This window comes from Nannobrachium achirus (genome assembly GCF_963921795.1).
Source record: "Nannobrachium achirus genome assembly, chromosome: 14".
Taxonomy (NCBI): Eukaryota; Metazoa; Chordata; class Actinopteri; order Myctophiformes; family Myctophidae; genus Nannobrachium; species Nannobrachium achirus.
Window position 1 is genome coordinate 18,894,531 of NC_137821.1, and position 13,632 is coordinate 18,908,162.

Consider the following 13,632-nt stretch of genomic DNA (forward strand, 5'->3'; position numbering starts at 1 on the left):
TAAATAGTAAAAATAGTAAAAAGATTCACTGAAACTGGGGGCAGAAACTCTCCTCTGCCTACAAAATGATGTCATACTTAACAGCCCCATAATATATTATAATTTATAATAGTAGTTAAAATCCAACTACATCCTACATTTAACTTAACTTTCAATACTTGTTTTCAATAACTCATTCTATAACTCATCAAGGCTCACAATTTACTTACTTACTACTAAGTGTTATGAGGGTTTGTCTATCTATCTATCTATCTATCTATCTATCTATCTATCTATCTATCTATCTATCTATCTATCTATCTATCTATCTATCTATCTATCTATCTATCTCAAACAGAAGCTCAAGTTGAATGTGGTGAAATTTGAAGCAAGGTGAAACAAGATTCCATTGGCAAAACACCATCTACTTTGCTTAATGTTAAAAGTTGAAACAAGAGCTCCATCTTGTGGAAATAGTAAGTTATTGTCACACATGATGCTTTCAGCTCTTTTGAAAGACTTTCTTCCAAAGACTTTGAATGTGAATATGGTTCAGACCTTCATTAAAACATATCTCACTATTTATTATACTTCTGCTTTTTTAACATTAAAACACATACTGTACCATTTTAGTAAAAGTTGTTGAATGAATGATAAAACTCAATGTACAATGCAATAAGCAATCATTTTATTTGGTGATATTTCACATGAGAAGTGTCACTGTCAATATTTCATGTTGAATAATAATACATTATAGATTTTTTTTATTGAATCATTTGCTTTGTTTTTCGCTACATTTCTCACAATGTCACCATACATCTCTACAACTAACACTGTTCTGTATTGTTTAATGCCACCATGTCCTCTATCTTCTCAAATAATCCCTCTATTAGAGGGTTGTTTAACCTGCTGGTCAACATGTGATACCGGCCCCCACATTTCTCAACGAGCGCCATTAGATCCCCATTCCTCAGAATGTGCTGCTCGGCGCTCTCCCCTAAAGTTTCCCCCCATGTGAACAGCAGCAGCGTGCGCTGCCAAATCTGTTCCCCGAACAATCCCACGTGGTCCTCCATGGCCTTCCTGTATTTTGGAGTGAGGGTCAGGTAAGTCGGTATGACCAGGAGGAGGGCATGGGGTCCTGGGTGAGACAGGGAGATGCTGTCCAGGATATTCTTTCTCTGTGCCGCGTCGTTTGGGTCCGGTCCGTTGCGCCACCCGAGACCCGGCGGCTCTACAACGCTGACGTTCCGCCCGGCTATCTGGCCTCTCCAGGGCTCGGAGCTTGGCCCCTCGGCCTGCGGTGCCTCTCTGCCCAGAATCGTGACCCCTACTGGGTTGTGGGAGGACCGGTTCTCCCTTAACATCACCACCCTTAACTCTGACTTTTTGCTGTTTACTGTGCTGCGGTCATGACGCGGAGACAGCAACTTATCCCTTCTGACGGCCTTCCCTTCTTCCATTTTGTCTCTCTTCCTCTTCCTTTCCATCTGCTCACGTATTTCTGATACGCTGCCTTTCATCTCCACTTTTCGTCCCCTCTCCTCTGTGCTCCACATCTCTCCCAGTGTGTCAGGCAGACATTTATTGCTCTCCGCAGCTGATGAGGCTGTTTCTACTCTCTGATCTTCCATTTCTTTTGGGCCTTGGGCTCGCTTATCTGATTCTGTTCCTCTCACCCCCTCTTCCTTCCTGTCGGTCTCCTCCACCACACCCACCTCCTGGTACATAACATCCCCCACTGACCCTGGACTATTGACTGAAGTCATCAGTTCACATTTCCCACAAGCTCCATGTAATTTACGCGTGTTGATGACGTGCATGTCATAGTCTCCATTACACAGCTCTGAATCTCGGGGCACAGCGTCTCTTTCCTGACTTTGCTCTCTCTTGCACACCTCTGCCTCCCGCCTTTCAAGACTTTGCTCCCAGGTCTTCAGTTTCTTGATCGTATCCCTTAGGTCATTCTCTCTGTCGCGAAGTTCTTCTTTTGATTTTGACGCTTTCATCCTCTCCACTTCTCTCTGCAGTGTTTCGTTGGTCCGTTTCAAAGCAGTGACCTCTAGATCTCTCTCATGCAAAAAGTTCTGGATTTCAGAGTCCTTGATTTTCACTTGCTCTTCATGTCTACGCAAAAGTTCAGTAATCTCTTCCTCCCGACCCACACGTCCACTTCTCTGTGCCTCACACTCCCTCTCATGCTCCTCATACTCTCGGAGGTCCTCTATCTCTTTTGCTGTTTTCTCATTTTGTTCTTGCAGTTCTTTGACTCTGCCTTGGCTCTCCTCATATTTCTTGGTGATGTCTGAAATGCGTCTCCTGCTGTTTTCCTCGACTTCTCGCAGCTGGCTCATGGCGAGTTCTTTCTCCTGTGTTGTGGATTCAATGTCTTCCTTTATGCTAGCGATCTCCCTCTCATACACCCCTATCATGTTTGTCGTCTCTTTCTCCATCTTGCCTGTCAACTCCTTCAGTTCTGACTTTGTCTGCTCGATTGTTTGCCTCAGTTGGGCAATCTCTTTTTCATTCTCGCTGTCTCTTCGGTTCAAGTTCTTGAGCTCTGCTTCTTTCTCTTGGAGTTTTTGTGTAATTTCAGCATCTCTCTCTCTCTCTCGCTCTGCATGGTGCCGCCGTATTTCAGCGATTGTGGATATGTTTATTTCATTGTTAGCTTTCAGCTGTTTCAAATGGGTTGCACACCTCTCTGCCGCTTCCTCTAGCTCTTTATCTTTCCGTGTCACTAGCTCTTGTGTTTGGATACGTTTTTGTGCATTCTCCTCAATAATCTGTTTCAGTCGCTCAATCTCTTCTTCCCTCCTCTCATCCCTCTTACTTTGTTCCTCCCTCCATTTGGTCTCTCTGGTGTCAGTTTGCTGCCTCGTTTGTGCTACCTCCATTTCCTGTTCTTTCAAATTTTTCTCCTTTTCGTTTACGACACATAACTTCTCTTTCATTTCTTGTTCTTTTTCTTGTATTCTTTGTTCCAACTCACTCCTGTGATTTGCATCAAGCCTTTCCCTCTCCTCCATTAGTCGAAGGTTGTTCTCTATGATTTCTATGTGCTGTTTCAGCTCAATAGTCTCTCGTTCCTTGTCTTGCAGTATTTGTTCCATCTTTCCATTCTGAACTTTAACAACCTGTTCTTTCTCGTCCTTTTCTTGGAGTTCTCTTCCCATCGCACTCACATGCTGGCGTTTCAACTCAACAATCTCTTGTTCTTTTTCTTGAATTATGTTTGCTATTTCTTTTTCATGATTTAGAGTCATTTCTTCCTTCTCTATTTCATTTTCTTTTCTCGTCTCCTCTTTTTGGAGTGTATGCTGCCGTTTTAACGCTATAATCTCACTCTCCTTTTCTTTCATTTGTTGGGTGATCTCTGTTGTATAATTTAGGTAAATTGTCTCCTTTTCTTTTTCATGTTCTCGTCTTGTTTCCTCCAATTGGATGGCGTGCTGTTGCTTTAACTGAGATGTCTCTTGACTAATTTTCTCAAGTTCATCTACATGCTGTTGTTTCATCTCTTTAATCTCTCTTTCTGCTTCTTGTTGTATGTGACTTATTTCAGCCTGGTGACCTTGTTTGACCTTTTCCATAACTTCCGCATTTTCTCTTAACTCTCTTTGCATTTCTTCCTGGTGCTGAACACTTTTTAATTCTATCACTTTTTCCATCTGTTTCATTTTCCTCGCCATTTCGTCTTCATGATGACGTTTCAGGCCTTGTATCTCTCTCTCATTCTCTTCTCTTTTTCTTTCCATCTCTCGTCGATGCTGCAATGTCAGCTCTTCCACTCTCTCCTCAAATGCTCTTTTGGCCTCAAATTTCACATCTTCAATCTCTGTGTCTTTTTCACCCTGTCTTCTTTTCATCTCTTCCTGCATTTCCTGACATTCTGTTTTCATTTCAAGTTTCATGTCTTCCATCTCCTTGTGTTTTTCAGTCAGTTTTCTTTCCATGTCTGCCTGCATTTCCTGAAATTCTTTCTTCATTTCTAGTGTCCTGTCCTCCATCTCTTTGTCTTTTCCATTCAGTCTCCTTTCCATCTCTGCCTGCTTTTCTTGACACACTGTCCTCATTTTGAGTTTTATGTCCTCCACCTCCTTGTGTTTTCCATTCAGTTTTCTTTCCATCTCTGCCTGCATTTCCTGACATTCTGTTTTCATTTCAAGTTTCATGTCTTCCATCTCCTTGTGTTTTTCAGTCAGTTTTCTTTCCATGTCTGCCTGCATTTCCTGAAATTCTTTCTTCATTTCTAGTGTCCTGTCCTCCATCTCTTTGTCTTTTCCATTCAGTCTCCTTTCCATCTCTGCCTGCTTTTCTTGACACACAAGTTCAATGCCTTGCATCTCCTTGTCTTTTTCAGTCAGTCTCCTTTCCATCTCTGCCTGCTTTTCTTGACACACTGTCCTCATTTTGAGTTTTATGTCCTCCACCTCCTTGTGTTTTCCATTCAGTTTTCTTTCCATCTCTGCCTGCATTTCCTGACATTCTGTTTTCATTTCAAGTTTCATGTCCTCCATCTCCTTGTGTTTTTCAGTCAGTTTTCTTTCCATGTCTGCCTGCATTTCCTGAAATTCTTTCTTCATTTCTAGTGTCCTGTCCTCCATCTCTTTGTCTTTTCCATTCAGTCTCCTTTCCATCTCTGCCTGCTTTTCTTGACACACTGTCCTCATTTTGAGTTTTATGTCCTCCACCTCCTTGTGTTTTCCATTCAGTTTTCTTTCCATCTCTGCCTGCATTTCCTGACATTCTTTCTTCATTTCAAGTTTCATGTCCTTCATCTCGTTGTCTTTTTCACTCAGTCTGCTTTCCACCTCTGCCTGCTTTTCTTGACACATGGTCTTCATTTCGAGTTTGATGTCCTCCAGCTCCTTTTCTTTTTCATTCTGTCTTCTTTCCATCTCTCCTTTGAGCTTGCATTCCACCTCCACCATCTTTTGCCTGCTGTCCCTCTCTTTCCTGACGTTTTCACTCTCACGCTGTGAAATAATGTCCTCGTAGTGCCTTTCCGACTCACGCATGTCTGCTTGTAAATCCTCAACCCTTTTCCTCAACTCTGCCTTCTCTTTCTCCTGCAGCTCTGCCCTTTCTGATAAATTCTCAATTTCATCCTTCAGCTCCCTGTTCTCACCATCCCTCTGTTTTCTTTCGCGGTCTTTTTCCGAGCCGAGGCGCTCGAGGTCGAGCAGCTTAGTCTGCTGCTCATCGACTCTCTCGAGCAGCTCTTCGATCTCTCTCTCTTTCAGCTCCAGTTTGAGGATGCTGTCATCTTTTTCACGGGTGCACTGGTGTAACGTGGCGAGGATCCTGTCGTGTTCGGCATTCAGATCCTGAATCTCTCTCTCCTTGTCCTCCGTCAGCCACCTCATCCTCTCTTCCAGATCTCCCATTTCGTTCTTTGTCTTCTCGCCGCTCCTTCTCTCCTCCTCGTCCTCCTCGTCCTCTTTTTCCACGCCGCCAATGGCCAACTTCCCGGGCGACTTCACCTTCTTCTTCCTGTCGAAGAACCAGCGGATGCTCTTCACCTCTCTCTCCCTCATTTTTTTCAGCTCAGTCTCCTGCCGGAGCATCTTGTCGCCCACCTCCTTCAGCCGCTGGTTGAACTTCTCGTTCCTCTGCTGGCTCAGGCCGCTGACCTCCTGAACCAGGCCAGAGAAGGCCTCGCACCGGTTCCCCACAGCCATCTTCTCCACCATCTCCAGGAGCACCGTCACCTGCGCGGAACCTCCGCTGCCGCCTCCACTTCCGCCTCCTACCTCCGCATTGCTGATGACATGGTACCTCCCCCTGCATTTCTCCAAGAGCCACTGAAGATCCCTACCGCCCCTCTCGATGTACTGCTCGATGCCCACCCCTTCCCTGAGTTGGTCGCCGTGGGTGAACAGCAAGACGACGTGCCTCCACACGCCCTCGCCGAGGAGCTCCAGGTTCTCCGTGACGGGGCCTACCTTCACCAGCGTGTCCAACCTCAGGGTCAGCAGCAGCGCGTGAGGCCCCGGGGGACACATGGCGACGCTGCCCGCGATCTCCCGCTTCACTCTCTCCGGCGTGGGGCCCGCCACCCCTCCCTCCCAGCCCGGGGCGTCCACCACCGTCACCAGTCTCATGGCCACCTCCGCCTGCCGGCGGACGCACTCCTCCGTCACCGTGCTCCTCTGGAAGAAGTGGGCCCCGCCCAGGATGGTGTTGCCCGCGGAGCTCTTCCCCGTCTCCCGCTCTCCCAGCAGCACCAGCCGGACCTCCGGGAGACGCCGGAAGCCCTTGGAGAATGACTGCCGCGTGTCCAGTTCCGAGACGTGAGAGCCGTCGCCTGGCAAAGGGAGAAAATGAACAAGAGAGCTCATTTGATTGGGATTGTATTCTAACACAGTGGTTCTCAAACTTTTCAGGTCGTGACCCCCCACCCAAAAAAATAAAAATAATAATAATAATAATAATCATAATTGGGGACCCCCCACCCTGATAAGCACTTGGAATGTGGGCGTTGAGGCATTCAATTGTGAAAATAGCAGATCTACAAGCTCACAACACCTGGCACTGCGAAACATGGTGAGCTTGTAGATTTGTTATTTTCAAACGTTTTCCTTTCTCTTATATTATGTGACAATTTGGCCAAGGTTTGACCATTTTTCATAGTTTGTTGATTAATTTTGATGCTGTAATGTTTTTATTTTTTTCTTCTTTTTTTTTTAGGTCTTAAAAAGGTCACTTGCAAGCTCAGTGGCACTTGGTTTGTGATGCTGCAGCATACAAATGACATCTGAAAAACTCAGTCCAACAGTCCAACTAGTAGTCTATATGATGATTCACTGTACAATTAGTAGGGATACTACGGCTGCAAATTGTTCTAAATTAAGTGTTCACAATGAGGTCTGTAGGTTATCGTAAGAAACCGTGTCATTCTTTCTGGGCAGAGACATTGCTGTTGAGTTTTTCAAATGTTATCTTTTGGTGCTTTGAGCACCACAACCCAAATGCTCCACTGTATTTGGGTGACGGAAGACATCTCTATACGGTAGACATCTCCAAACCTCAGCAAATCACACTGAATAAGTAGCCTATCACTCTGATACTATTTTGATAATAATAAACTTTATAGCACCTTACAAATCAATTACTTACTTGTGAGTTAAGTGCTTTAGTTAAGCAACTATTGTAAACTATTACAATTGTAAACATAAGATACAATAAATTGTATTTCATTTGTTATCAAATGTCTGTAATACATTGCAGACATTTTGACCGAATTGTTTCAACCACGCTGTGGCTGTGTTCAAAACTGTGTCCAAATTCAACATTCACTAGTCCACTACTTTATCTTTTCTTTATTATTGACTAACCAATCACTAACCAAGCATTACATCCTATCATGCATTATGTTGAAATTAACACAATACATTACAACCACACTCTATTGCAATAGTTTCCAGTGGATGTAAAAAACAAAACAAAAACAAAAAAAATCACACTCGTGTGAACTGAGCGGTGGTGTGTGTGTGTGTGTGTGTGTGTGTGTGTGTGTGTGTGTGTGTGTGTGTGTGTGTGTGTGTGTGTGTGTGTGTGTGTGTGTGCCCCCTGTGTGTGTGTGTGTGTGTGTGTGTGTGTGTGCCCCCTGTGTGTGTTTGTGTGTGAGTGTGCCTGGCCTATGCCTGGCCTATCCTGAACAACAGCGCCCCTCCCTTAACATGTGTGGTCAGAAAAGGTTACTGCAGGGCAGGCTACGGACACGGAGACAGACAGACAAACAGACAGACAGACCCACACACACGGCCACGTATAGGAGCGTTGTGACCACCGCTCAAAAACAACAGAATTGTGCCATGTCTATGTTTCCCCAGCAGGGAGTGTAGTCTGGCTGAAATGATGCATGTATATCCATTATAAATATCAGTTAAAGGTTTGTGAGCCATTAATCTCTCAAGAACAGATAGTGCTAAGGAACAAAACTGAGAGGGGGCTGTTTATTCCCTTTTCTTTTCTAATAGCCATTTTGGTGTGGCATTTACACAGAGCTCTAAAAGTTGTCAGCTGTAGTGAATGAGTGAATGATTTCAGACACCGCTTGTGAATATTGCCAAGTATCTTCTGTGATCGTGACGTGTGTGCTTTTGCAGTCACAGTCAGACTCAAGTAATGAATTAGGGGCATACTAAAATGACCACTTTAAATCGAAACTCGTAGAAGAAAACAAAGCCTATCCTTACTTCCCCCTGACCTTTGTATTGTAAATACCATTTATTTAAATTTTATTTTATTTAAAATGTGTTGTTTTTTCTGCATAGCACTTTTTTTTTTTTTTAAGATTAGTTTAGCTTTTAGCTAGTTGTATTGAGAGACAGCCGCTGATACGAACGACCTACGGCCTGGTCGCGACCTAGGCCACGACCTGGAGGTCGTAGGTCCCGGTTCTGGAGGTCGTAGTTCGCGGTACATACTTGTTAGGTCGCGGCCGGTCTAGTTTCGCGACCCCCGGCCGTGGTTGCGCCACCTCGGTCGTCCCCGGGCCGTTGTTGCGCGATCGGGCCGTTGTTCAGCGACCTGGGAAGTCCGCGGTCGTATTTAAAAGGTCTTTTTGCAGAATATTCTAGAGCAGCAGCGCTATTCAACCTTTTGAAGCTTGTGATTGGCTGAACCGGAGGTAGGAAGCGCTCCATTGTAGTCACTTGGACCGCGCGAGGTGCACCAAAACCTATCCTTAACCCTAACCCCAACTCTAACTCTAACCCTAACCTTAACCCTAACCCCAACTCTAACCCTAACCCTAACCCTAACCCTAACCCTAACCCTAACCCTAACCCTAACCTGCCGACACTGAGTAGCTAACCTGCCGACGCTGTTGAAAACGAGCGCTCCTTCCCTTAGCAAGCGTAGAGTTTCTAAACTCGCGTCCCTTCCCTTAGCAAGCGTAGAGTTTCGATCGCGGCGCTCCTTCCCTTAGCAAGCGTAGAGTTTCTAAACTCGCGTCCCTTCCCTTAGCAAGCGTAGAGTTTCGATCGCGGACTTCCCAGGTCGCTGAATTACGACCGAGATCGCGCAAAACCTCCAGAACCGGGACCTACGACCTCCAAGTCGTGGCCTAAGTCGCGACCAGGCCGTAGGTCGTTTGTATCAGCGGCTCTTGCTGGTTGTATTTGTCTGTCATTCAATGTTGTATGAGTTAGAAAAGGACCCCACTTGAAACAAGCCCAAAAGCTTTCTTGTGGTGTTTATCCTTTTAGTTGACCGTGTACCATTGAAGTGAACTGTACTGTCATGAAACTGTACCTTTTCCTATGCAAACTTCTAATAAAGTCTTCAATCAATCAATCAACCAACCAATCAATCAATCAATCAATCAATCAATCAATCAATCAATCAATCAATCAATCAATCAATCAACCAATCAATCAATCAATCAACCAACTCACTCATGAGAGCAGCTTTGATGATTCCTCTCTGCGTCTGGGCCTCCATCTGCCTCTGCTTCTTCCTCCTCTCTCTGGCTCTGCGCTTCCCGTCGGCCTCCAGCCCCTGCAGGACCAGGCTGTCCACTGCAAAGTACCCCAGTCCTCCTCCTCCTCCTGCTGCTTCTGTCCTCCCCTTCACCATCTCCTCCATCTTCCTCATCAGCTCCTGAACCTCCTGCAGTGTGGCGTCCCCTTTGCTCCTGCTGTTGTCCAGGATGTGGTACCTGTTGGGATGGGACGATAATTGCTGTTATCGTTTATCGTGATAAAAAAAATCACACCCAATGTGAAGTGAGCGGTGGTCGTGCTTGCATAACATCTTCAGACTAGGATTTGAGTCTAGGATGTACAGGCTATGCTACACACACACATTTTGTTATGGCAAAAACACTGAGGAAAAAGGCTACAGACATACATACGACATCAGACAACACTAGACAAACATGATGCTACGTACACACATTTTGCTATGGCAAAACGCTGAGGAAAAAGGCTACAGACACGCGCACAGCCACTCTATGGAGCGGTTTACCACCGCTCAAAAAACACTCACGATAATCGTATCGTGGAGATCTAAATGTATAGTGAAATCGTCCTTCGTCATGCACTGGGATCAATTCACCTATTTGCCGAGCTGCATATCCATTTAAACCCTCTATAATTGGAAAAACTGACATGTAAATAACGTACTTGATACAGTAATTATATTATTTCTCCTTAATTGCCAAAAAATTGCCGATATACAAGCTCACAACGCAGCGCAACACGGCACGTTGTGAGCTTGTGGCAAATGTTCCTTCCCAGGATAATGGATGATGGGGATATTTTGATTATCGCAATAATATCGCAATAATATTGTAAAATCTTTTGGTCACAATAATCGTGACATGGAACTTTCATATCGTCCCCATCCCTACCTGTTGCCGCACTTCTGGAGGAGGTTCTGGAGGGCCGGCCCGCTGGTCATGATGCGCTGCTCCATGGACACCAGGCCCAGCTCGTCGCCCCTGGTGAACAGCACCAGGGTGTGCTCCCAGACATCTCTCCCCAAAGGCTCCAGATGTTCCTCTATCTGGCTCGTGAAGGCCTCCGTCACCGAGGCGCACGAGCGCACCACCAGGAGCACGGCGTGGGGTCCGGGGGCGCACAGCGACACGCTGCGCAGGTTCTCTCGCCGCACCCAGTCGGGCGTGCTGTTGAGTGGCAGCGACGTGCAGAGAATGTTAGAGAGGCAGGGGCTGACATTTCTAAAAGGGCCTTTGGTGGACATTTTGAAAATAGCAGACATCCAAGCGCACAACATTGTGAGCTTGGAGGTCGGCTATTTTGGTACTTGATAGCACACTAAACTAAGCACAATCAACTGAATTCTGGAGGTGTGGCATATGGCATGGATTTCTACACAGAGAGGGCAATTCTTTCAACATAAGACGGTGCATTCAAATTCAGGAGAGTATTTGGACAAGGCAGTTCTCTTGAATGCTGCCTTCAGGTATATGGCATGGAAAGAGGGCATTTGCAATTCTTTCACCATAGTGAAAACTGCATTCATGGTCTGGAGAGGGCACTTTTTACAGACGTGTAAAAGGTCAGGGGCTCATGAAGCCCCCTTTGATGTCTATGTGTGCACGTGCCTGTTGAGCGGGTAGTACCACTCCCAGCCGGGGGTGTCCACCACGACGACTCTTCGCCCCGCCACGTCCGCTCGCCTTTTCACGCACTCCTCCGTGGGCTTCCCGCTCTCGAACCCCGCCATCCCCCCCAGGATGGTGTTGCCTGCCGCGCTCTTCCCGGCTCCTTTCCTGCCCAGGAGGACCAGTCGGATTTCGGGGAGGAGGGGGGGAGGAGCGGTGGCGGGCGAAGCTGCTGGAGTCTCTGGTTTCTGCATGACGGCTTGCAGGCACTCGTCTGTGAAGAGAGGCAGCAGTACTTCCTGAGTGCACCGTACTGAATAAGCTGAATGACACAAAAACAGAGATGCGACCGTGCTTAGTGATCTAGATCAGTGGTTCTCAAACTTTTTAGGCCGTGACCCACAAAATAAACATATTTGAACTGGGGACCCCCACCCCCTGACAAGCACTTGGAATTGTAGGCATTACATTTAGCATTACTCAGTTCCATAGATAAATATTGTGAAAATAGCCAAACTACAAGCTCACAAAGCCTCGCACTTCAAGGCATTGTGAGCTTGTAGAACGGCTATTTTTTACAATGTTTGCCTATTTCTTACTAAATATTTGCCAATTTTGTGTTACTGTAAAAAGGTCTTGAAAGTCCTTGTCTGTCACTTTATAAATGTGCAGATACCCTGTACACACTTATACCGTATGTTGGATTATTTACCATTGAGTGAGAATTCTTTATTTACATTAAGCTAATCATCTGGGGACCCAACACAATAATTTGGCGACCCCACTTGGGGTCCCGACCCCACGTTTGAGAACCACTGATCTAGATAATTACAACATCCGTAATTACCTGTCAATTGTTACTAAGTGTTACTAATGCTATCTCAGTTAAATGAATGTCTGTCCTGTTCTACATTACTATCTTACTTGTACAGTAGGACAGGTCATGCATCCATTTACTGTACATAAGTTTACTGAACAGACACTGAACACATCCTTGCATTTCCTACCTCACTTCCCTCTTCTCCTCTGATATGCTGTCTCACTGTTTCAACATAGAATAGAATAACACACACACTGAACTGTAATTTGAGTTATAGAATAAATGAACGGATGAAAACCTTGACTCAACTCACCGCCGGTCGTTACTGTTACTGTATCGCTGCTCTCACCGATCCCCTCCATGCCGTCTCCGTCACTTCTCTTCCTATCGTCCTTCCTCTTCCTCTTTTTCAGTTCTACTTTTTAGTATTTCGGTGAGGCGTTACTCATTGCCCGTTACGCAATTCCACACAGAAACACAACGTGGCTGTAATATGAACAATATAGTAATGCACTGCACAATCACTGGGGACATACTGTACTGTGTAGTAAGAGTGCCAAGCTCCTGTTGTGTCATGTGATTGTCCTGCGGTTTTTTTAGAAGCACACCCTGTCAAAGCAGGAAGTTACGAGTAAGCGCTACTACTGCCACATGGCGCTACTTTGTCATACATGCACAATAAGTGTGCTTGCCTTGCATGCTTGCAATACACACTGAATACACCTAAAGCTGCATATTCTCAGGCATGCACCTGATTAGCCCTGAAACATGACGGCCATATCCAGGGCAGGAATTTCATGTCCGTTGTTGCCCCTCAGTTTGGCCTTGTGCCCCTCTAAAGAATGGATAACACGAAACGCCAAGTGGCCTTGCCCCTAAAATGACTAAATTCCAGGCCTGGTCTTATCTCTCGATCGTCATGGATGGGGATTGACCTTGTTTGTGCGGAGCAACTTAAATAGCCGTTTACGTCTACACACACATTCAGATTTCAAAAACAAAGTGCTTAATCAAGGCTCACACATGTCTAAATATAGTATGTCCTACTAGAATTAGCTGTACACTCCGTATTCTTTAATAAGCCTTTTTATCCAATCTTTTTCTGATCTGCCTTGTATTTCCTGGTTTTCCCCATGCATATCATCAACCCCATCTATGGACACAGAGATGTGAGCGTGGCCTTGCATAAATCGGTCCGGAAATACAAGGTAAAACAGAAGACGATCGGATTAAAATGCTTCTTATAAGAATACGGAGGATACAGGTGATTCTAGTAGGACGTACCGTATTTAGACATGTGTGAGCATTGATTAAGCTCTTTATTTTTTAAATCGTAATGTTTGAGTAGACGTAAGCGTCAATTTAAGTCGCTCCGCACAAACGAGGTCAATCCTCATCTATGACGGTTGTGAGATACGGCCGTCATGTTTCAGGGCTAGCACCTGATAAGCGCTAAGTTTATTTATTTATTTGTATTAGCACACTTAAAGGACAATGCACATCCATGCCTATACACCCCAGAGGTCGCAGGTACGATTCCCCGCTCCAGCTATCACTGCTCCCCCCCTCGCGCTCCTTGTGTGCTGCACTGGGTTCAGCTGGGTTAAGCTGAAAAAAAGCAGTTGGGTTGGGCTGCGATACCCGAATTTCCCTCGTGGGAGGAGTAGGTAACTATCGTATACAGGAGTCACACTTGTACGTTGAGAGACTCATAATGAACACCAACAAAGTGAAAGCTGCAGAGCTTCCTCCA

The 13,632-nt window shown here is 45.5% G+C and overlaps 1 protein-coding gene across 1 annotated transcript; it reads right to left on the reverse strand.

Annotated features, from left to right (window-relative positions):
- Window positions 1–806: 806 nt before the first annotated feature.
- Window positions 807–12,241, reverse strand: LOC308297868 (uncharacterized protein; the record flags this gene model as incomplete). The annotated part of the gene is made up of 6 exons (XM_080741434.1): window positions 807–3,167; window positions 3,807–6,289; window positions 9,387–9,649; window positions 10,343–10,618; window positions 11,060–11,381; window positions 12,229–12,241. The coding sequence occupies 6 exons, from the start codon at window positions 12,239–12,241 to the stop codon at window positions 807–809; spliced, it is 5,718 nt and encodes a 1,905-aa protein (XP_080597560.1).
- Window positions 12,242–13,632: the final 1,391 nt, after the last annotated feature.